Source organism: Pyxicephalus adspersus, chromosome 8 (assembly GCF_032062135.1).
Source record: "Pyxicephalus adspersus chromosome 8, UCB_Pads_2.0, whole genome shotgun sequence".
NCBI lineage: Eukaryota > Metazoa > Chordata > Amphibia > Anura > Pyxicephalidae > Pyxicephalus > Pyxicephalus adspersus.
In genome coordinates, this window is record NC_092865.1 from 58437205 (window position 1) to 58459332 (window position 22128).

The 22128-nt window shown below is 39.3% G+C and overlaps 1 protein-coding gene across 2 annotated transcripts in view; it reads right to left on the bottom strand.

The window, feature by feature from the left end:
• Positions 1–2982: 2982 nt before the first annotated feature.
• The window catches only part of ATXN7 (ataxin 7), a 63196-nt gene continuing 44050 nt past the window's right edge, over positions 2983–22128 (bottom strand). For both annotated transcript variants that reach the window (XM_072420817.1, XM_072420816.1), the window contains 7 exons: positions 21525–21790; positions 20638–20720; positions 19920–20194; positions 19029–19224; positions 17550–17671; positions 13388–14333; positions 2983–10592 (listed from right to left, as the gene is read on the bottom strand). In XM_072420817.1, the coding sequence (XP_072276918.1) occupies positions 10575–10592; positions 13388–14333; positions 17550–17671; positions 19029–19224; positions 19920–20194; positions 20638–20720; positions 21525–21790 (1906 nt within the window). In that variant the 3' untranslated portion in view covers positions 2983–10574. The remainder of the gene's footprint in view (positions 10593–13387; positions 14334–17549; positions 17672–19028; positions 19225–19919; positions 20195–20637; positions 20721–21524; positions 21791–22128) is intronic.

Below are 22128 nucleotides of genomic sequence, written 5' to 3' on the forward strand. Positions count from 1 at the left end.
ATGCATTTACCTGATTCTGTCCTGTAGAGATTAATGTAGAGTTTCTCAAACTTCAAGGTGGAAGGGCCTCTCTTTAATTTTTATCACATAATTAGAATTATAATTAAAATTTTATAGGGGTTGGATGAAGGAAGCACAGAATACAGAAGAAAAAGGGGCAACCAATTATTAAGTTTTTTTTGTACGCAATGTAAAATTGTTTTCTTGGGGTCCATTAGGAGACATGGGAAGTCCTTCAGCACCAGGGTTTCCTGTCGCCTGAGGATTGGACACTGGCACACAAAATAAATTAGTGGCCAGTCCTGGATAACAACTCTCTCCTCTAATACCAGCATGCCCAAGTGTTTTTTTTTTTTTTTTTGCAATGTAGTACAGAGAGTATGAATATAAACAAAGAGAGGAAGGATTCTGTGTCTCTCAATAGACGCCAAGAAAATTATTTTACAGTGATAGCTCGCTCTCTTCTATTAGGAAATTCATAAAGTATTTGAAATTATGGATGTCCAACTAAAGTTTAAAAAACGCATACGTAACAAAACAATTATAAGTAATATTCTCAATAGGCACTCTGTAGAGGAGTTTTTAGATGGATGCCAACATAATATGTTAAACGTTTTTATTTTATTGAAATTATTTACCATAAAACATTTAACATATTCATTATATTTTTAAAAGACACAATACATTTTCTCCATAACAAAACCACCTAAGTATACAGTTATTTACATGTTTGATATATCAGAATCATATATAATAAATTAGGAAAATTAAACATGTACATAGCTGTATACTTAGGTGATTTTGATATGGTGTAAATGTATTGTGTCTTCTAAAACTTTAATGTAGATATGATTAATCTTTACAATAAAATAAAAACCTTTTACATACATAATGTTTGCATCCATCTAAAAACTCATCTACATAGTGCCTATAATACTTTTAAATGTTGGGGGTCTTTGCAGCATCATTTAGTGTGTGCCAACCTGGGGCACTCTTGGTGGTAAGAAAACAACAAATATTTTTGGCATCAGTTATTCTGATAGGCACAAATTGCTCTAAAAACCGTAGAGTTCCACAAAATCCTAGTTGGCAAACACTGAGTTGGAGTTGATTCCTTAAGACCACAGGTTTTGATGATTGTTTACCGAGAAATATCTTTGAAGGGTCCATCTATGATAACTAGTAAGAAGCAGTGAGGGATAACCCTCACAACCTGAACCAAATCTAGACAACCGAAGGAGATTTCTTTAGAATGAACTGAAGTAAAAAAAAAAAAAAAAAAAAAAAAAAAAAAAGAGAGGCAGAACAAAAATGATCTGGTGGAAGAATTTTCTTTGTTCAAGAGAAAGTTCTACATCTCAACACCTCCTTTACCTTTCATAAGACTGGTGAAAGTTCCTTGTGACAAAGACCTGTCAGTTCAGACACACACCAAAGAATATCTCCTTGTAAAATCAGAAAAAACAATATCTCTGATGGGTTTAAATGGTTGATTTTAAGGTGCAGACAAAGCAAGGTTTACATCTCACAAAGTCATAGGGGAAATTACCCCCAGGTTGATGATCTGTGAAACAAAATGCAGAAATCTGGTACTTAAGGGTTTTAGTAGCCATATGATGGTCCAGACCGAGCTACAGGAAGTAAAATATTTGGCTCAGAGAAATTCCTAGAATGAGACTCCCTAAGCTCACATGAAGTAGGTTGTAGAAGCATTGTAGGAGTCACAGATTCAAAGGTGTGTTCCAAAATCTGGACTTCAATGTAGGATGGTAAATCGCTCCTTGGGACAGGAGATCCTGACAATCTGGTAACTCAAGAAGCATCTGCCAAAAGTCCTAACAGATCGGTATGGCAGCCACCTACGTCTTGAGAGGCTGAAGATTCTCCTGCAGAAGAAACAATTGCTTTAGCTATATCCAACTACAGACTCAAATACACGATTGTTGAATCGGTTCCACCATCAATTTTTAAAGGTTTAGAATGCAAACCAGTGTTTCTCGACCAGGATGCTGCAAAACCCCTTGAGTATTTTGTGCCTCTTAGGTTAGTTTAAGTGACACCAATGATCTTTTTGGCTATCTCTAAAGGTGATGTTCTTCCCACTGACCAGCACAATAATATATTGTGAGCTGTGGATACAGTAATTATAAAAGGGGTTCCCTGAGACCTGGAAATTATATTTCAAGGGTTCCATGTTAAAACACTGATCCAAATGAACCATTGTAAATTTGGACAGTCAGATGCAAAGTATACTATTGTCATTTTGAGGATTGTTTTTCCTGTGGTTATTTGGTTAGGATAGTTTGTCCTACCCAATAACCAACCAGTTGTTCTCATTTAAAGCTCTACGCTGTAGTCCTAATTTCTAATGACTTCTTGTAACTATAATCTCCACGGAAAAATAATGGGTGTAAGAACCCAAGGGCCTTACTGACAGCACTTTCCGGACTCCATTCAATACTTTAAAATGCAGCTGTAGTAATAAAGATTCAATATATATAAAATGTCCATTATATTCTGGTAATATTTTCCCTTCCTTGGTTCATCATTTCTTTCCTAATAATCGGGCTAATGATTGCAAAAAACTTTGCTGGGTTCTTTATAGTATTATATTAGACCCAGTGTCATCATCAATGGCTATCTGTGCTGCTCCATGCAATGCAGGCATGTGATGCTGAGCCTCTGTGATTGGCAGAACTGAAATCCAATGAATGGAAGGGGTGGGCCTGTAAGTTTGGTAGGCAAAGGGCTGTCCTCCAGCCAGGAAATGAGGGGGCTCTATTGGACTTGCCACAGCTTCCAACAAATACCAGTGAGCAGTTCCCTATAGCAGTCTCATATTTACCTCTGTGTACTCCCCCCTCTTATTATCAGCAATAACAAGTGATGGCTTCGTTTAATAAACATTCCTACATTTATTGCCTTATCTAAGTAACACGTTTGTTCAACAAACTAGATATCCTCTCATAAAGCAAAGCACAATTTTGTTTTCTTATAAATAGTATAAATTATTTTATTTACATAAACTTGTTACAAAACAAATAACTATATATTTTTTTCTTTTAAATATCCAAAGTAATTTTTTGTTTGTTTTTTTTTTACTATCCCATGACATTGGTTTGTTCATGAGCTAAACAGCAGCCAAAAGTCCAGCTGATCAGATGCTCCTGATTATGTGTACAAATTATCAAACTATTCACACATTTTACAGAAAAGAAAAAAAAATAGACAGAGCGAGTTGCTTTCCAAGAACTACATTCACATTGACAACCTGTAGTGCTTGTGTTATCCTGTAATGCAAAGTTTGTACATAACGTCATCCTAAGCTGTTATCTTCTTAATTCCATGGGGTTTAAGGTCCATCTGTTGGCCTTCACCCTGACCCGGTACATTGGGGCTGCAATGCTTCAGTCCTTGAGGGCCACACAATCATTTTAGGTTACCTACAGCTTGCTTTATAGGTGGGGAATAGCAATAATCTAATATTGTGGTCTTTCACCCTCACTAGGGAGAGAGCCTTTCACTTATTGAGCCAAGAAGAACTTCACCAAGAGAACTTCTTGTCCTGGTCACCTAGAAAGAAAAAGGGGCATTCAAGACATATATGGCCTATCACTCAGGAAAAATGGGGGAAATCTACCCAATGAAACAAAAACTAGAAAAACAGGCAGAAATAGTCTCCATACTCTTACCAAAGGTCATCCTACCATTGGTAGATGCTGGAGAATTTGTAAAACCAACAATTTCATTTTAAGTCTAAGGGACTCCAAGACTACCAAGTTCCCAACTCTGCCCATTTTAAGTGGCCGTTACCAGAGAGGTCCAACTCTCCAAGTTTTTGAGATATGGAGGACACTGACTTCCACTGCAAGAGTGAGATTCTAAGGAAGATGAAGCAGATTCAGAAACTTTGGTTGTCACCAGAGATCACAAGACATTTTATGAAATGAGGATTCAACTTACTAATTAACGACTAAAATGGTGGTGGAATGATTTTTTAATGGCCGATAAAGGTTGCTATTGGCCAGGTGTCTGGATGATCCAATGGTCTCAATACTAGAGTTACCTTTTCTTATATTATGTCCAATTTTTTTGCTCAGCTGGTACAATATTATAGTTAGGTGGCAACGCCAAGATCAGAAGTTGTGGCCCATGTTCCAAATGACTAATTGGTGTTGAAGTCATAGATAGGCATTTGGTATTTTTAGGTTAGGTAGCCTTCATTTTTATCTCTATATCTCACCCTGGTGATTATCATTCGAGAGAAACTGGTACTAACGCATTTGGGAATTAAGGCTGACTAGGACTGAAGCAGCGCACCCAAACCATACATCAAAATAGCCTGTCAACCACATATCCAAAGATAGCAGCCATTTGTGAGGTCAATTCTCGGTGAAAAGAATGCTGCCTATTGATTCAGAGGCGTTTTTACCTCCAAATTGATTATTCAGAACCCTTCACCAAGGATGCATTCCCATACACCTTGAACCAGCTCACAAGATGTCTGCCTTCATGTTGCAAGTTGACCGCCTTTTCATCATCTACAACAAGCGAGGCCAAAGGGACCAGAAAAATTCCTTGGCAAAGGGAACTCGGAGGAAGACATCGTTCAAATAACGACATTCCATTTGGAATTCTGATATATATTCAGGTTCCACGAGGTATCTGGCTTTTTTTTGTAATCAATTTTTTTTTATAAAAAATATTTTTTTTACATTTTTTTTTTAAATCTGTAATGCATTTCTTTATTAAATAAACCACTTTTTCCTTACTTCTAAAACAATAGCTACGCTATACATACACGTTGGTCGCCAACCTTGACGTCAAAGTACCTGCGCTGTGACAGGTAAGGGGGAGGAACAGAATGGAGTAACCAAATTTAACCCATTGCCATAGAGGCCGGTCTGGTCCCTTCGGCAAAATGGGCGTTTTTTTTTTTAAAATGCTGTCATACGTAGTTCTATCTCGTTGCCTGTAGCACAATTTTTTTAAAAATCTGTAATTAAAAACAAAATGCTCTGGAAAAAAAAAAAAGAATAAAATAAAACAAAAACACAACTGAACATTCAAGTGTTAAGGAAAAAGCTAAAAAGAGTACAGCTTGGAAACTAGAACCAGGCACTTTTCATTTTCCTCTGTAGGTTTTTAGGTCTATTGAGTCTTTAAACCACACGCAGGCACAGATGTGCCCTCGTTTGCACACAGGTATAGAACAAAGTTATTCAAAGAAAAAAAAAAAAACATATATAGCCCCTTAGCTACAGCATAAACTCACTGCTTTAGGCAACTAATTAGCATGGCATACAATTAATAATAATCCACTCCACAGACACCGAGAAACGGAACCCAGGATTTGCAAAAGGAGGAATCCCTTCAAATGGTTACACTTAGGCATGTCAGAATATAGGCTTGGCAGTGAAATCACTTCAAATCATAAAAGGTATTTTTTTTTATTAACAAATAAATATTAGATGATCTCCATTGTACCAAAACTGGATATAAGGAAAAAAAAAACAAAAAACAAAAAATAAAAACAAAAAAGACCTGTGCAAAAATACATATTTCAATATGTACAATCATTTTCTTTTTTTTAACAAAATACGTTTCTTGAAATAGGGATACTTCAATTTTTTTTTCATACGATAGAAGAAATTCCAAAATAAAGATACAAAAAGTAGGGTTTTTAAATTTTTTTTTGTTTTTTGTTTTTAAACTTATAGTAATTTAATTTTTTATACTTCAGGTAAAGAAACAGTAGGAGTTTTAAGGAATAGCTCTATAATACAATCATACTGCCACATTGTAGAGAATGGTATGGGTTTTTTTTTTGTGGACAGACGAATAAGAAATTTGTTAGGTAGCAAGGTATGCGCCCCCTACTGACTTGAACGGTCAGTGGTTTGTTTAGATTTGCCCGGCAAGCATAGGGGTCAGTTACAAGCTTCAATGGGCCAAAGAGTTTGGCTTATAGCGGTATGAAGGAAGCATAATTGGAATCTTAACATGTAATATGAAAACTATTAAAGCTGTAGAATTCCTAATTTAACACCATTATAGCTTAAAACAATAGCAAGTTCTTCCACGATGGTAATCCCATTGGGGCAACTTTCCATTTTTAGACTTGTACACATTTGTTTTTGGCCCCCGTCACAGTGATTCACCCTGTTGGACCGCCATTATTTTCTATTATGCCTTTCGCTTTCCCCCAAAGAACAGATTGGTGCGGTCTATACAGAATTTTACTTTTTTTTTTTCAGCGTGTGTACTTAAGATTTATGGCTAACAAAGAAACCCATTCATAAGAAACCATGGAATTATTTTGAAGAAACTTGCACTTGTTTTAAGAGGCTGAAAAAACATAAGGAATAAAAACCCTAAGAGTTTGGCATTTCAAAATAAACTAATGATTCCCAGCTAGATGTATAACGACAGAGGTGCTAACGCAGGAGAGAAGACGTCCGATAAATTTTGTGTGGTTCTGAGAATTAAAGGTTGGCTTTCATTCCAATGGGATGCCAAGAGACACCAATTTCCAAGGCTTGGAACAATTGTAATGATGGTCATAAGCTAATGGTGAGCCATCTCTGTTAGGAGTGGGCAGTGGCTCCCCTGTCCTATAATCTTACCTTCTTTTTACTTTTATATAATAAGAATGAAAGGGGAAAAGAAGCACTGATCCTTACAAATGACTTCATACATGAATCTCAGCTTCTACAAATACCCATTATTAAGAAACAGCCTATCGGAATAGTTCCTCCTAATCCTCTCCTGCAACCAATGAGATGATTCTTCACATTTTGCAATCTTCCATAAAGACCCTAAAAGCAAGAAGCTGAACCAGGATGTCCAAAAAGTCCGAATTGCCTAACTGGACCAATTGAAAACAATCATAAATCCCTACTGTTCACTGGTACAATGATTTCACTGGTATGCCACAAGATTATTGCCCATTATTCATACTTATATCAACTGTTCTGCCCTGCAGATATAACACAGTATCAGAATAAATAAAGCAATGGGGCCCCATTTTATAGCCCTTTAAGCACGCTACATGGAAAAATAGACTTTTACACACCTGTCCTACCAGCTATTTCTCCACCTATTATTCTGTTCAAGCTACAGCTGCCTAAAGAATCTGCACATCCAGGAGTGTGAAATGCCTGGGAACAGAGGGGTAATCGGATACATGACAGTTAAAAACAAAAGGTCTTTTGCAAGTGATGTTAGGGGAGAAATTTGCATTAGTAATAATCTAAAGCCTTGCTCACGATCTTATTACTGCAACCTGTAATATTCTGTCTGTCCTGTTGCTAGCAGTGGTTTGTTATTGAATTTGTTCTGTATGGTTGACCTAGATGAGAAAACCTTCAGACATAAATTGTCCTGTTATTTACTCCCCCTCTGTGTAGATGCGTGGCCTTAGTGCCAAACCTATTAGAGATTGGTTCTCTTTAGTCCTTTCACAAGGTAAATGACCTAATTAGACTCCCTGAAAAACTGCCATTCACTGCCCTGTACTTTGCGGAATTTAAACCATTGGAGCTGCCCTGGAACTAGCACCTTAGTGCACGGTTTTCATCCAAGCACTGGTGATTTGCCTTGGCTACTTATCTTTACAAAGAATTACAGGCACAAAGAGACCAGATATTGCTATCTGATCTACCTTACCTCCAGCTTTGCAATGCACAGCACTTCCGATACATTTGTAAAGATCAGGGCGGCAGTGTGCAGTTGGTGAAGATCTTTCTCTCTTGAAGCAGAAAGTAATACGACAGGAGGAGAGCCCAGCAATGTGACTGATATGTCACAGGGCCAGGTACTCCTTCATTTAGGAGATCCTTCTGCCTTTATTCATAGAAGCCGGACTCGTGCCTATTATGTACTGAAGGAAAAACTCCTCTAACACCCAGCATGGCTTTCATAAAAATGGTCAGACATAACACACAACCATTGACCCCAGATACAGGTGATCCTTCCATAAGTAGGAAGCTATCATTGGGACCTATATAAAATGTATCTCCACCTTCCTAGCATAGTTTTTACTGTCAGCCAAGTCCATAAAATTACTGTATAAGCCAGGGTTCATAGGACAGCTCTAGCTGAATAGCCAAATACACAATAATAATAAAATTACATGCCATACATCTTTACAACACATGCATACTTCCAAGGTTTTGTCTTCCTGCTGCACTAAAATCCCAAGCAGGACCACCATCCCTGTCCAGGACTGTAAAACATCATCTTATGGAGAAGAGTGTTCTGTATTTTGGGAAATAATAGGCATTGATAATACAGCTTGGACTTTCAGCAAAGCACTGTATTGCCTTGCAAAAAAAAAAAAAAGAAAAAAAGTTACAACTCACTGGGTTTCTAATAGATCAACTTTGTACTTACAGCATTTTTAAGGAATAAAACAGGAGGAAATATGCATGTATTGACTGGGAAATGCACTGCATGCGTTGTACTTTAAAGGTTCTATATAAAACCGGTATAGCCTTACCATCTTTTTTTGGCTACACAAAAATGGCCACCCTGATCTATCCCCTTCCAACCCCACCACCGACCCATCAGCAAACAGGGCCAACATTGCAACAACTTCATATTTCTGGTAATCACTGAGCTGAACCTCAACGATTATATCAAGACGTTGAAGTAAATGTATGCCTGAAGTTGTATTTATCGGGGCTTGACCTGCATTTGACAACTTTGCATGGGCGATTTATGAAACATGAACTCTATAATGGCCCTAAGCACTCTGCCAATTCATATACAGTGATGCAGAAGCATTGAAGAATGATAATATTTGAGATAAATTTGTGACTGTAATGACAGATATTTGTCTATCTTTTTAGCTGCCTTAAAAAGAAAAAAGAAAAAAAAAAAAAAAAGACTGACATCAGAACAGTAGCTTCCGTTCAGCTGCTGTAGATACAATGCTAAATGTTTCAATTTTCCTCATACTGGGATATATAAACGTGTTTAAGCATCATCGGCAATGGTGATGTAAACATCGAAGATTTAGTGGTCCTTTAAAAAGCTAAAAGGTTCATCAGAAGGGGGACTCTGGGAGTTTTTAATCTGGGTGAATGTAGCTGCCCACAAACAAATCATAAATGTCAAATTAAATGATATGAGCTGTAGAGACAACACTACCCTTTCGTCAGAAGAGATGACACAGTACCCAAACTCTTGGATTTGGTCATGTGGCAATAGCAGTTGTGCCCTTGCTGCTAAAAATTAGACTAATCATTGATATTACCAGTGCTCAACCCAGAAATTTTTTAAGCTGGGTGGGAAGAAATTGTAGGTGGGTGGCAGACCCGGTACTGTAATCCTACTTCTCAGTAACCACCCAACAACAGCCGGGTGGTTAATGAAAAGTGCCGGGTGGTGCGTCCAGCTAAAAAAAGCCAGGGAGAACACTGATTGTATAAAATAAGTCTACAGCTGGTAATTTTTCCAGAAAAAAGTGACAGCCTTGGCAAATGAACTGCTGGAAGCATAAACTGGCTCAATACAGAGCACAAATATAATTAGATTGCCTTTATGAAAATTTTGAAGAAAACAGTCGACATGACCAGAAGTGAAAATTCAAAACGGCAAGTGTTGGAGACATGTTGCTCTGACAGAATAAGGTAAAAATGGCTACCAAGTTGGGCCATAAGACTTTGCTTTGACCAACAGGGAAGTCAAAACGGCCGCCACTTAAAAAACAAGCTATTGCTCAGACAGAGAATCAAGATGGCTGGAAGTGGGAGAGGAACTCCTCTGACCAATGAAAGGTATCAAAATAGATGGTGGGGAAGGGGCACAGCTAACGAGATGAAAACAAACATCATGAACTGATTAATCGCCACCAACCACATGGCAATCTTTGGGAGAGATAACTAGATTAGCCTGCCTCATCATTTGGTTTTTTTAGTCTGAAACATTACCAATACAATCACAGTAAAGTTAAGCGTAAGCTGAAAACAAAAAAAAAAATGCTTCTGTTTTACTAAAAATCTGACAATGTTTCTGAGAAAATATTATTGACGTTAAAACTCCTCACAGCTTCTTAGCAAGTATAACCTGGAAAAAAGAAAGGCTGTCCAGCTCGGTCAAAAGTCTCGTTCATTAAACTCTTATTCTTGTCGTTGTGCTATTTGTTTTAGTAGTTAATCACTGGATCATTGCTGTTATAGGATAAAGCCATATTTCCTCTTCTTAAGGTCACTGCGTCTTCTCTGATGGACGTTGTTTGACGTCTGAAAGTTACTCTCTTTTGCTCTTGCCCGGGCTGGAGGACAAAAGGTGGCGATCGACGCAAATCGAAATCTCACAGGCTTGTAGCAAGAGGCTCAGTCCACTAACACTGATAGAAGCGGCCGCGGGACTGACTGCTACACACATGGCTTCGGGGGGAAGTTGGGCAGAAAAAAAAAATCCTGGCCTGGCTGATGCATCCAGAATCGCTCTACACCTGAGGACCGCAGAGAGTTAGAGAAAACTCAAAGGCATCTTGGAGCCCAACACAGCCAGCCGGAGGTTGCTGATTGTTATCACACTTGTCCAGTTCATGTAACAATTAACTGTCAGGGACGTGCCTTTGGCTGCAATGGGAAACAAAGAGAGAAAAGTCACTATGCAGCAAATGCAATAAAAGAAATCCCACCACATCATATCCACACCGGTAAGGAACAAGGAGAGAAGGAAGAACTCCACGTACGACCAGCCACAATTTGTAGTTATAACGAGAGAATGTAGACATTCACCAACAAAGTGATACTAAGTTGTCTTGAAGGAGCCATACAAGCCTCCACAACAGTGACTTATTATTAGCTGACAATTTTTGCCATATACAAAACAGTATATATATATATATAAAACAGTAAAAAAAAAAAAAAGCAATGGTTTGAACTGGTCCATTCTGTTAGCAACATCCATTGTGGATCACCAGCTGGGGGAATGATATTAGGCATAATGATACTGTGGTTCTTGAAAACTTTTTTGAGAGAACTTGCAGGGCACAAGCAGGGCATAGTGTCTAACTTTGAAAATGGGACCCTAGATTGGTGTTTCTCAACCAGAGTTGTTAAGGGTTCCTTGAGAAATTTGTGGCTCTCAGGTCAGTTTAAGGGACACCAATGCTCTTTTTGGCTATCTGTAAGGATTCTTCCCAATGGTCAGCAATGTAAGAGGAATTCTTCCTACTGACCACCACAATAATGTACTGTGATTTGTGGATATATTAATTATAGAAGAGGTTCCCTGAAGACCTGACAGTTATTTCAAGGTTTCCCTGGTGTTAAAAAGGTAGAAATAAGCTGATCTGGAGGATTTAGCAAAACATAAATAAATTTCACAATAACCATGCAAATCTGAAAATAGCTTCCCAGCTTTGCACCAAATATATCACAATAATAAAAACATTTCTTAATATGTCGATCGAATACAAGGGGTCTATTTATAAAGCAGCGAATCTGACATTCTCTAGTGGGAATCAATTACTGTCATCGAAACCCATGGACCTGGAAGATTCTCCACTGGGAAATCACTGCATTATAGAAAGCCCAAGCGTTCGATTGACTAGATTGATATACTGAGCATAACAAATCCATAGCTTCAGTTTTTTTGGATGTTTAACAGAAAAATTCCCGCCAAGCCTAAGCAAAATCATTGCATGGTGAATGGCCAGCCGAGAATATTCTCCTTTTCCTGCTGTCTAGATATAGCTTGCTTGGAACCTAAAGACCTCCCCCATCCTCTGCACACTGTAATGAGAAATGCTTTGAATTTTCGACATTTAGTGAACATTTAATCGCAAGGTTTTGCCCGGCAGCTTAACGCCCATTACACCGTTCTGTCGATCAGCATGTTTGGCTGCTGCCCCTCTGGGAAGAAATGGGTTAATAGTTGCTCAGCTCATTGGGAAATAGCGGTTACCATAGTGATGGCTGCCAGGCACACCAACCCCTCCTCCCGGTGCTGTCAGATTGATGATCGTCTGTGCCATCATCCATTTCCTACCAGTAACAGTATGGAGAACGCGCATCATTCAGCTCGTCTGTGGCCATGTTAGCCAATTAGCAAAGCTGCTTTTTGTGACTTAAAGGGCAACTCTACTAATTCAGAAATAATTCTCTTTGGAATCTGAGCTCCCAGGCTTTACTATTCCCAAATGATATAACCAGGCTGAGAAATTATATGGTTTTCTTTTGGACGGTGAATAAAGGGTAAGAGGACAACATCTGCCCTAGAACGATCGCTTTAGGTTCCAGCAATTCCCCTACAAAAACATTGAACAATCCAATCAATATTTTTTTTAATGTTTCTCTGGGGTTCCTCCAAAAATTGCTGGGGGTTCCTTAAGCAAAAAGCAATTTGTGCCTTTCGGGTCAGTTAAAGTAACACCAATGAGCTTTTTAGTTATTTATTAGGGTGACATTTTTCCCACTGATGAGCAATTTAAAAAGGCATTCTTCCTAATGATCACTGCACAAATATACTGGGAACTGAGGATATAGTAATTATAGGAGTGCCCTAAGACCTGAAAGTTATTTTAAAGGTTCCCCCATGTTACAAAGAATGTCTGATATAGGTAAACACTTCCTTACTGGTGACCCCTCCAGTGATACCCTTGGGTCAGAGACTTGAACTGTAATTGTTAAATATGGCAATATGGTCAGCCAAAAACTATAACATCAGCCTCCCTCTGTTAGAAAATGGGCTTCTTTTGCAACCAGCAGGTGACACTTTGCATGGCTGCTTGCTCTCATTCCCTACTGTCACTGGTTTGGTTCCCAATCTTTGGTGGTTACCCATGGGATTGCTTTTCAACTTTACAATCATAGTAAGCAATGATCTGTGTTCTCCTCAGGCATTTTTAGCTGGTTGCACCACCCAGCACTTTTCAATAAACCACTTGGCCGTTAGTGGGTGGTTAGGGAAAAGTTAGGTGACAATACCGGGGGCCACCTTCCTACAGCTTCTTCCCACCCAGCTTAAAAATATTCTGGGGAGAATATTGATGATCATATGTAGACTGGAGGCTTTAGGGACATAAAAGTAAAAGCCTTCATCCTACAGATGAGCCCTAGCACGTTTAGGCTGCACAGGTATCAGTCTTGCTAAAACAGAAAGCATGCTAAGATTTCACGGCTATCCAAAAAGTTAGATTTATTTTTTGTTTGTGTTTGGATTTTTCCTAATTTCCTATCTTGTAAAATTGTTATCAGAGGGAAAGAATGTGGTTTTTTTCATATTTTTAATAAAGAAATAGGATAGTTAATAAGTAAAAGTTCAAATGAAAGTCTTATAAAAGTCCTTAAAATTATACAATAAAAATCTTTTTAGTTATACAAATAAAATATGGAGTTGTCAAGCTAGTTAAACGTTACCAGCTCACCTGATGCCGCAGTAAATTATTGGCCAGCGTCGGCGTTCCTGAAATCCCACTATTGTGTTTTGAGTGTATGTTGTTGACTGGCGGCAGTTTGGCAACCTTACTGGACTTGCTGCTGTTGTTGGTGATGCTGCTGGGCCCCGCGGAGCACTTGCGCTTTTTCCCTGTCATTTTGTCCAGAGAAACACGCGAATGGGGAAACGCATTGTGAGAGTTCACAGCTTGGTCGCCGCCAGCCTGGTGAACGAAGGGCCCCAGCGAGAGCGTGGAGTCACTGCTGTTCATGACCACGCTCATGCGCTTTATCGATTCCGCAGGGTTCCCGCTTGGGGGACCCCTCCCTGATTGGTCGTGTTTAAGACTCGCAGATCGATTGTTCACAAAGTTGAGGCCGACGCTGTGCGGGCTGCCATGCTGAGACAAGGTCGTGCCAGGGGAGTGGTATGTGCCAGAGTTCGCTACACAGTTTTTCCGAAAGGACTCAGTGGAATGAGAAGGGGGAGGCGCTAGCAGCTGGGGTGGGGAGTTGGTTTTCTTTTTCTTTCCTGAGCCACTGCTGCTGCTGTTAGTATTACTGCAGTTCGTGCTGCTGGCGGGGGATTCCTTAGGTTTCACAGCCTTATTGGATTTTAACTTTTGAGGTTTGCTGGAGACTGGGCTAGGCGATGAGGAAAGCACTGACGGTGTGGATGCTGAAGAAGAAGAAGACACTTGTCTGGCTTGCATACTACTGGTGGCTTCGGTTGCAGTGTGAATGTTTAGTGTAGTTCCTTGGGGAGGGACTTTGTCCACAGACGTACTGGGAGAGGTGACGGGAGCCTGGGGAGAGGTAACTGTGCTGGGCGGGAGAAAACCAGTGTTGTTCATACTCTGCGACACAGACACAGAGTTTGTGCTGGTCCGGTGCGGAGCATGCATGGATGAACTGCTTGAGGCTGGAGGAATTTTCCTGGCAAGACAGAAAAGAACATGCGTCACTGCATGCAAAGATGTGCTATTCATAAAAAACAATGCTTTCATTCAAAATGATATTTATTATGAAGGTTTAAACCTTTTTTTTTACTCTCTTCATTAGTAAATTTCTCCTCATTTCCTGTGTCGAGAGACAAAATAAAGGGCACTCTTGAGGTTAAAAAACCTTTCATAGCTGTTACCATAACAACTGTGCCTCATTGAAAAAAAACATTCCCTCATTCCTGTTTTGGCGAAAGACATATACATTTTGTATTTTTCTTCACTTTCACCCCAATGGCCCAGGGCAAATGGCCCATCGGTGGAAATCTCACCACAACGATAAAACTCTGACAGATTCTAACTGTTGCAAATATGATCCAGATATGGAAAAGTTTAAAATTGAATCTGTGCATTACCTATGCCACCCTTCCCACCTGCACCTACTCATCTCCTACAGGTATGGGGAGCATGTGACTCGCTCGCTCTCACATGCCAGTTCTGGTGCTCATACATTTAGTACTGTCAAAACTGGGTCTAGAAATGAGTCCCCCAGCCCTTTACGTGCGCAAAGTCATAACTTAGAACACACAGAGGCCTAAGGGCCACACAGGACTTTTTAATCTCTTGTAGAAGAGATTTATTACTGCCTGGCATTTACCTGAACAGGCTAGAACTACACCGAGTTTCAATAGTTCAATCCTTCTACTAAAACAGCTACATTCAATTACCAGGTGTAGAAAACGATTGCAAAACAGAACAAATGGCTGCCTATGCAGTAAGCTACACAAATGGCATCTAAGAAAAAGAACAAAATTACAAAATCACCCGTGCAGCTCTAAGCTTCTCTCCTGGCAGGGGGGTGAAAAGTAGATGAGTAGGTGCATCAGCAGAGGGCGGCCATTACCTGAACCATTTGCGTTTCGCTGCATGCACAAGTACAGGTTCGTGTTAAGCATATTTAACCCAAGATGGGTGTTAAATCTAACCCCTTAAAAAAGCCCCCATTCCTTGGAATTATGTTTAACTCCAATAAGTTTACATGTGACTAAAGATAGGTTTAACTGTGTTAACTGTAACTTTAACCGTGGCCTGAAATCTTGCATGGCAACCGAGTTTGACACACTTGAGTCACAAATGTGATGAATTCTGTAGCAATTGGCATAGTATTATTAAGCAATATTTCATATTTACTGTGCAAAAAAACATTTTAGCTATTATAATAATAAAACTGTACATTTAATATAAAAGTGGGCTACATGCTACTTGACCTTATTTAATCTGCCACTGTCCTATCATCTTAACAGCTACAAAAATGGTTTTAAAGTTTTTTTGAATCGCATTTTTGTAAACCCCCAAACTTTTTAGCACAAGCTATTTTTCCAGTACACTGTGCTGGACCCACACTGAGGAAAGCGGTCAACGCATTTTGCCTGCATTGAAAAAAATATTCAAAATGCATGGAGAGCTACCAATGTGAATAAGCCCTGACATTTGGCCAAAAGCAACTACAGGCCCCCCAATTGGGTGTCTCTACTTTACCTATCAACTGACTATGCTAAAGTTGATTTTTTCTCATTGCCAGCCATTTGAAAGTCACTGATTTAATAACTACAGAACAAGTACGCTTCTATACTTTTTACTTATATAAACATATTGACACAAGCTTGGTAACTTGACTTTTCTCTTTTAAACAACCAATCACCTGTTGGGGAATTAGAAAAACAAAATAAATATAGCACATGACGGGGTGTGTGTAAAATACACAGGTTTACTATGCTTTAGTAAATCTCATTCAACAGTTAGTGAGGAATGGAGGGGGAACAGTTTGGTAACACAAAGAATATGTTAGGTTAAAAAAAGAGACTGTCATTATGGCTCCTTTTTTTTAGGGTGCCCCGCTATCCTTCCCACACCACTTAATGAGCCACTGACCCATCTTTACCAAGTGCATACCAGATCTCCAATGATTGATGCAGCAATCACTACTCACCTGCATTGTTAAAATGTATCTGAAGCTTTCTCACCTTTTAGGTAAACTCATGTGGTGCAAATCACTGCTACATCATATCTTAGTTTATAAAACATTTGCACAGAGCTGCTAAAATGGATGACAACCTGTTTTCATTATAGAGCGACAGACCTGAAAACACTAAATGTTTGAGCCCCGTGACTCAAACTGTACATGCAATGATAAAGCTATGGGTACACACTGGGAGGAGAAATGCACTTGTTAGGAGCAAGTAAAGAGAACCTTCAAACACAGTGTAAAAATAAACTGAGGGTCCCAGAGGTCCTTTTCTATCGCCAAGACCTCACTTGTCTGTCCATAGAAACAGTGTCTAAGTAATTGTCCACTGGGCTCCATGTAAACACTGGAGAATGCTTACATGCTTCTAAAGAGATGGGTCAAATATACAATTGACAGCCACAAAAAATAAGGCTGCATGGAGTTGCCGGTTCTCCCCATGTTTGCGTGGATTTCATGCTATGTCTATAGGATACGTGAAGGAAAAGGGTATGCCTTAATCATATGAGCAAAACATACATGGATTAGGAAGCAGGTGAAGGTAATAAATGGTGCCAGTACTATTTTTTCCGATGAAAAATAAACCAAAGGAGGCCTTACTAGATACCAGGATTCCTCCCGAGTTTGCTAGGGGTTACTTAAGGGGAGTCAGAATGTCCTCCCAATTGACAGTACCTGTATAGTCCCAGGGTGAAAATTAATCAGCAAAGCCAACAGTGTGGGACCAGGGCAACTTTTTTTTCTCTTTTATATAGCAACTACAAATGGCAGTGATCTTTTTAGCCATCTTAGGGGCATTCTTCTCATGGATCACTAATTCAAGGGGGGATTTCTACCAAGAAACCCTGTAATCTAGCATTCTTACTCTCACTGACCAATGTAAGAGAGATCCCTCACGCTAAACACAATTTATAGTAGGTAGCTCTCCTGCTGACCACCAATAAGCACGGCACCCACTGACCTACAATAAAAAGGTTGAACCTCTCCCCACTTATCACAAGCGCTCTCATTGATCACCTCCACTTTATTCTGCCATCAGCTAAAAACATAATGCCATTGGGTGTTTTACTGCAGTCACTTTTGGGTAGACCAATCGTTTCACTAGTCCCTGATCCAACTGGCGGATACTATATATCGGTAATGCTGCTGCAGAAAAGACATAAAATTAGTTTAGCATTCACCTACCTCCACATCTGGGAGTTTAGATGTTTGTCCACCATGAAGTTAAGTGCACATCGGATGTGGTCCCACCGCTTGTCAAAAACATAATACCCCCTCCCAATCTGTCTGCTACCAAACGAGCAAAACTGTAAAGAGAAAAAAAGAGAAAAAATTACTTCAAAGTACACAATCTTTAAATTCCCATCATTCTGTACATATTAAAGGAAAACATTTGGTTTTAGTTTCTAACATGTAGCTTTTGGTATTTTCCCAATACCTAGGGAACTCTGGTTTGTTGACTTAGTACCGAGTCTTGTACGTCTTTCAATGTCATGAGTGACCCACCAACCAATAATATGGTGAAGGCAGAAAGCTGGAACTTTGTAAAAGTAAATTTTTTTCTTTGTACCACTTTTTTTAAATTCTTCCTTAAACAAAACCTAATAAAATGAAAAAAAAAACCTAAAAACCATAACCTAATTTAGGTTTGTTGTTCTCACGGCCTCTCAAATGTGGACAGAGCTTGTCAATTAGAGACCAATCCCCCCCTATACTCTACATGAATCACTGATAATTTATCTAACAAGAAAAGAGGTAAATGGAAAGTGAGGTTTCCTGGGAGTTAAGCTGCTGGAGGCTTTCCAGCCTAGTTACGAACACTTTTTAAAGTTGCTATTCAGATAACAGGAGATTGACCCAGAAAAGCATAGAAACACTTATTAAATTAATGAACCAACTGCTTGTGAGAATCCAGCTGGTATTCTCAGAAGCTTGAAGGACAAACGTTTTTTGTGTCACTACAACCAGTAGTTAGACTAAAATGTTTTATAACATTATATTTATTATTGGAATTAAAAAATGTGCAATGAAAAAGTGAACCAAACCAAAAGTTGTTTTTGAAAAAATGCAGGGGGACACCTAAACTGAAGCAACATATTATTGCTCTGATTAACACTGTTGAGTCAGGATTCTCTTGATTCCTACTGGAATGCTGTTTCTGTGCAGCTGCAATGTGGTTCAGTTTTTAGCGGTTAAAGACTGTTTGCTACACTTAAAGCAAAAAAAAAAAGAAGAGTTTGATTTTTAGTATTCACCAAACAATTTTAAAGCGGACATAAGCGGGTCTCTCACTGCAGGAGGGTTCTGCGGGATTTTAATCTTTTTATTATTCAGTTTAGTTCAGCTTTAAGATGCAGAAGATTGAACTGGGTTTTAGGATGATGTAACTTGTTTCATCACCAGTGGATGCCCATAATAAATGTAACTAAGGTAAAACTGAAGGTATACTTGAGAAAGGTAATTGATGAAGAAGTGAACATTACAAAAACTCAGGACTAGCTGACTGCTAAATATAATATAGTCTCAACTTTAAATGTAAGAAACCATAAAAAGGTTTTCATTATCATCTGCAACTATGTATCCTACAAACTAAATTCTCTGCTTAACCAATTGTAGAAGAGTTTGGTGAAGAGTTCTAATAAATTTTGATTTATCCATACTTACAGCTGCAGGCCGAGGGTGGTGGTCTGAGTAATGACAGTCCAGTTTTTCAGCGGGTTCCTCCTTTTCATCTCCTTCACCCTCATCGCTAGACAAGCGGGAGGTCGGCTCAGCTGCAGGTACGACTGGTTGAGACTCGTGCACCGATGGTGAGCCGTTGGGAGCATTACCGCTGTGCTGCGCTGGGTAACTTGACGGCCTGAAGATGGCAAATAGTGGAAAAAGAACATGTTTATAGGAGGTTACAAAGGCCCAGAGCTGCCCTGAGTAGAACACAATATTCAGTTATAAACCTGTAAAAACCAAAAGCTATAAATCTGTTTTAGTTCTTGGAAAACAAAAAAAGATCACCCCCACCCAGGCAGATCCACAAAGGTGCATTGTAGCAACATGCAGCATCACATTCATGCTTCAATTCTTTTTTAATGGCACCCAAACCTGCACACAAACAGCACGCCAGAGCGTATGAGTTTTAACACAACACAATTCAGACATGAGAATTCTGTGTGTTTTCACGCCGTTTGTTTAAAACGTGGCTGCATTACAGACTCTGTTGATATGTGAGGATAGCTCATTCAAAATGAATAAGTTGACTAATAAATAAAAAGGGCAAATCAAGCTGACTTCATACAAATATCACTCTAATTTTAGGGTAAGAACACCTTTGGTTGCAGTTGAATACACTTAGACCTCAAGAGAGTTTGAAATAATTGGTGAATGTGTAAGGAAGATGTTGATTGTCCAAGAACAGGATGGGTGTTTTTTTTGTTTTTATTATATTTTTCCCCAGACATCTACATTAAGATATACTACCTATAAATAATTTAGTTTTCATAATGGGAAGAAATACATTGTATGGGAAAGGTATGGTTTGCACAAAGCAAGCAGGCTCACCTTGGAAGACTGGGGTTGTGAGGCTTGGCCTTGCTGGGTACTGAAGGCTTCACTTCAGGAGCAGAGAGTCCATGAGAGTTTTGGTGCAGTTCCTGGGAAGATTTTGAAGGTGAGGGATGCGGTTCCCTGAGCGCAGACGTCTGCTGCTGCTGCTGCTGTTGCTCCGCGTGACGGAGCAGTTCTTTTTCCCTGGTTTTATTTTTGTGCTCAGCTAATAACGCGTCAAAACCTTTCTTGCGCCCTTGTACTGCTCTCCGGTAGCCTAAGGAATGTGCCTGGGGAAGATATGAGTTAGTAAGGTTGGCATGACAAGATTTATGATAATGATGGTGTGATGTTTTCTTTTTTTAATTGATTTATATTGGATGAACAATAATATTACAATCTGATAACTTTATTAGCATTGTGTCTAAGGATGGAGGGAGCAAAAAAAAAAAAAAAATCTTAGTTTTGTCTCTGACTGTCCTCAACCCCTAAAACTAGGAGTCTTTGGAGCTGCTACTGCTACATCTGCTACTGACAGATGTGGCAGGCTACACAACTCCAAGCTGTTTTAATGCTTTCATATATTAGTGTATAGCTTAGCTGTTAGGTGTATGACACAATTTAGGGTTTCTGAAGTGACAAGCTATGTGACCACTTTAGTGCTTAACACAGTTCTACATTCATGTAATTGCTATAAATACATGGTCGTAAGATAGCTGAAATATAGACTTACCTTGCATGTCAGAGATCTAGTGCAGGGCTTCTTTGTCTCAACATCGACAACTCCACAGTGTATATCGGGGTCAAACTCTCGATCTATAGATAAAGCAACAGAAAGTCATTGGAAAGCAACCTACAGATAAGGTCAATATAAATCTGGCTAATAAAGGCCAAGGCCACAGTGTGAAAAACATCAGGCCACACAATAAAAGTGTTCATTTAAAAGATCCTAAAAAAGCAAACGACTTTCTGTTTCATTGCTAAAGAGACAGCCACTTTAAACATTTAGGTACCTGCTGACAGGGTACATTGCATGCAAGCACCAGGGAGTATAGGCACATATCTGTGCAACCTTTTTGGAATGCTCTAAGCTTGCCTAAATGAAGGACTGTTCCAGTCGGGCAAAGCCCCCACAATTTTGTCCCAACAAATTTCTATGGGCTTATGACGGAATGTGTAGGAGAGTGGGGATAGGTAAACTTCAGCAGAAGAAGCCCAATTAGAACAGCCTGGCAGTCAGGTAAATCAGTTGAAGAGCTGCTGCAGGCAAAGCTGAAACAGCAGATAAAGCAATGATTACAAAAGTTGCTGCAGTGTGTACAGACCAAAAAGTCTTATTTCTTTGCAGGTAAACGGTTTCCCAAAGGGTCTCTTTAGAGCTGGCACAGAGAAAATCAGGCTAAAGGAACATAGAAGCCAGGCGGTGTTAAAGGAAACCAGCTAAACTCACCTCTGTCTGCTTTATATACCACCTTTATGAAAAAAACAGACTTGTGGCTGTGGTCAACACAGACAATGCTAACACAGAAAATGCTAATGAAAGAAAACCTAGAAGCACAAAGTAGCTGGCTTTGTATCATTTGGAAACATACCTGCATATAAATCAAGAGTAGCACATACCTGACAATCTCTTGTGTAAATATTTCCTACAGTTCGTATCGTCAGCTTTCTTTTCCACATTCGGAGGAGTTGAGAGAATTCCTTTACCATTTGGTATCTGTCCAGGGGAAGGCAAAGGTGGCTTTGGTATTGATTGCCAGTTAAGGCCAGTCTTTACTGAGGAGCTGACAGAGGAGGAACAGGTAGACCCAGCAGCCGATTTTTGCAACACACCATCCGTTTTTTGGACTGTATGCATTTTCTCCACTTTAACAGATGGGGTCATTCTGAGGAGACAGATTAACTTTTTTAGCAAATCAACCCAATGATTTGATAATGATAGTGATAGCTTCTTGTTAAAAAAGGCTTATGCTTGTCAGAATAACCTCTTCATAGAGTGAGTGATCTTCACTTGTTCCAACAGCAGGAAACAAACCCAAACCAGTGTTCTCCCCAGCCCCTTAATGAGTTGGGTTGGGTTGAGTTGAAATACAGGGGCTGCCACCTGCTTACAATTTCTTACCACCCTGCTTAAAACAATTTCTGGGTTGAACACCGTCAAACCATATAATGAGAACACATTCTAGCCAATAAACTGCTTAAAATTTTACTTGCAGAATCTGTG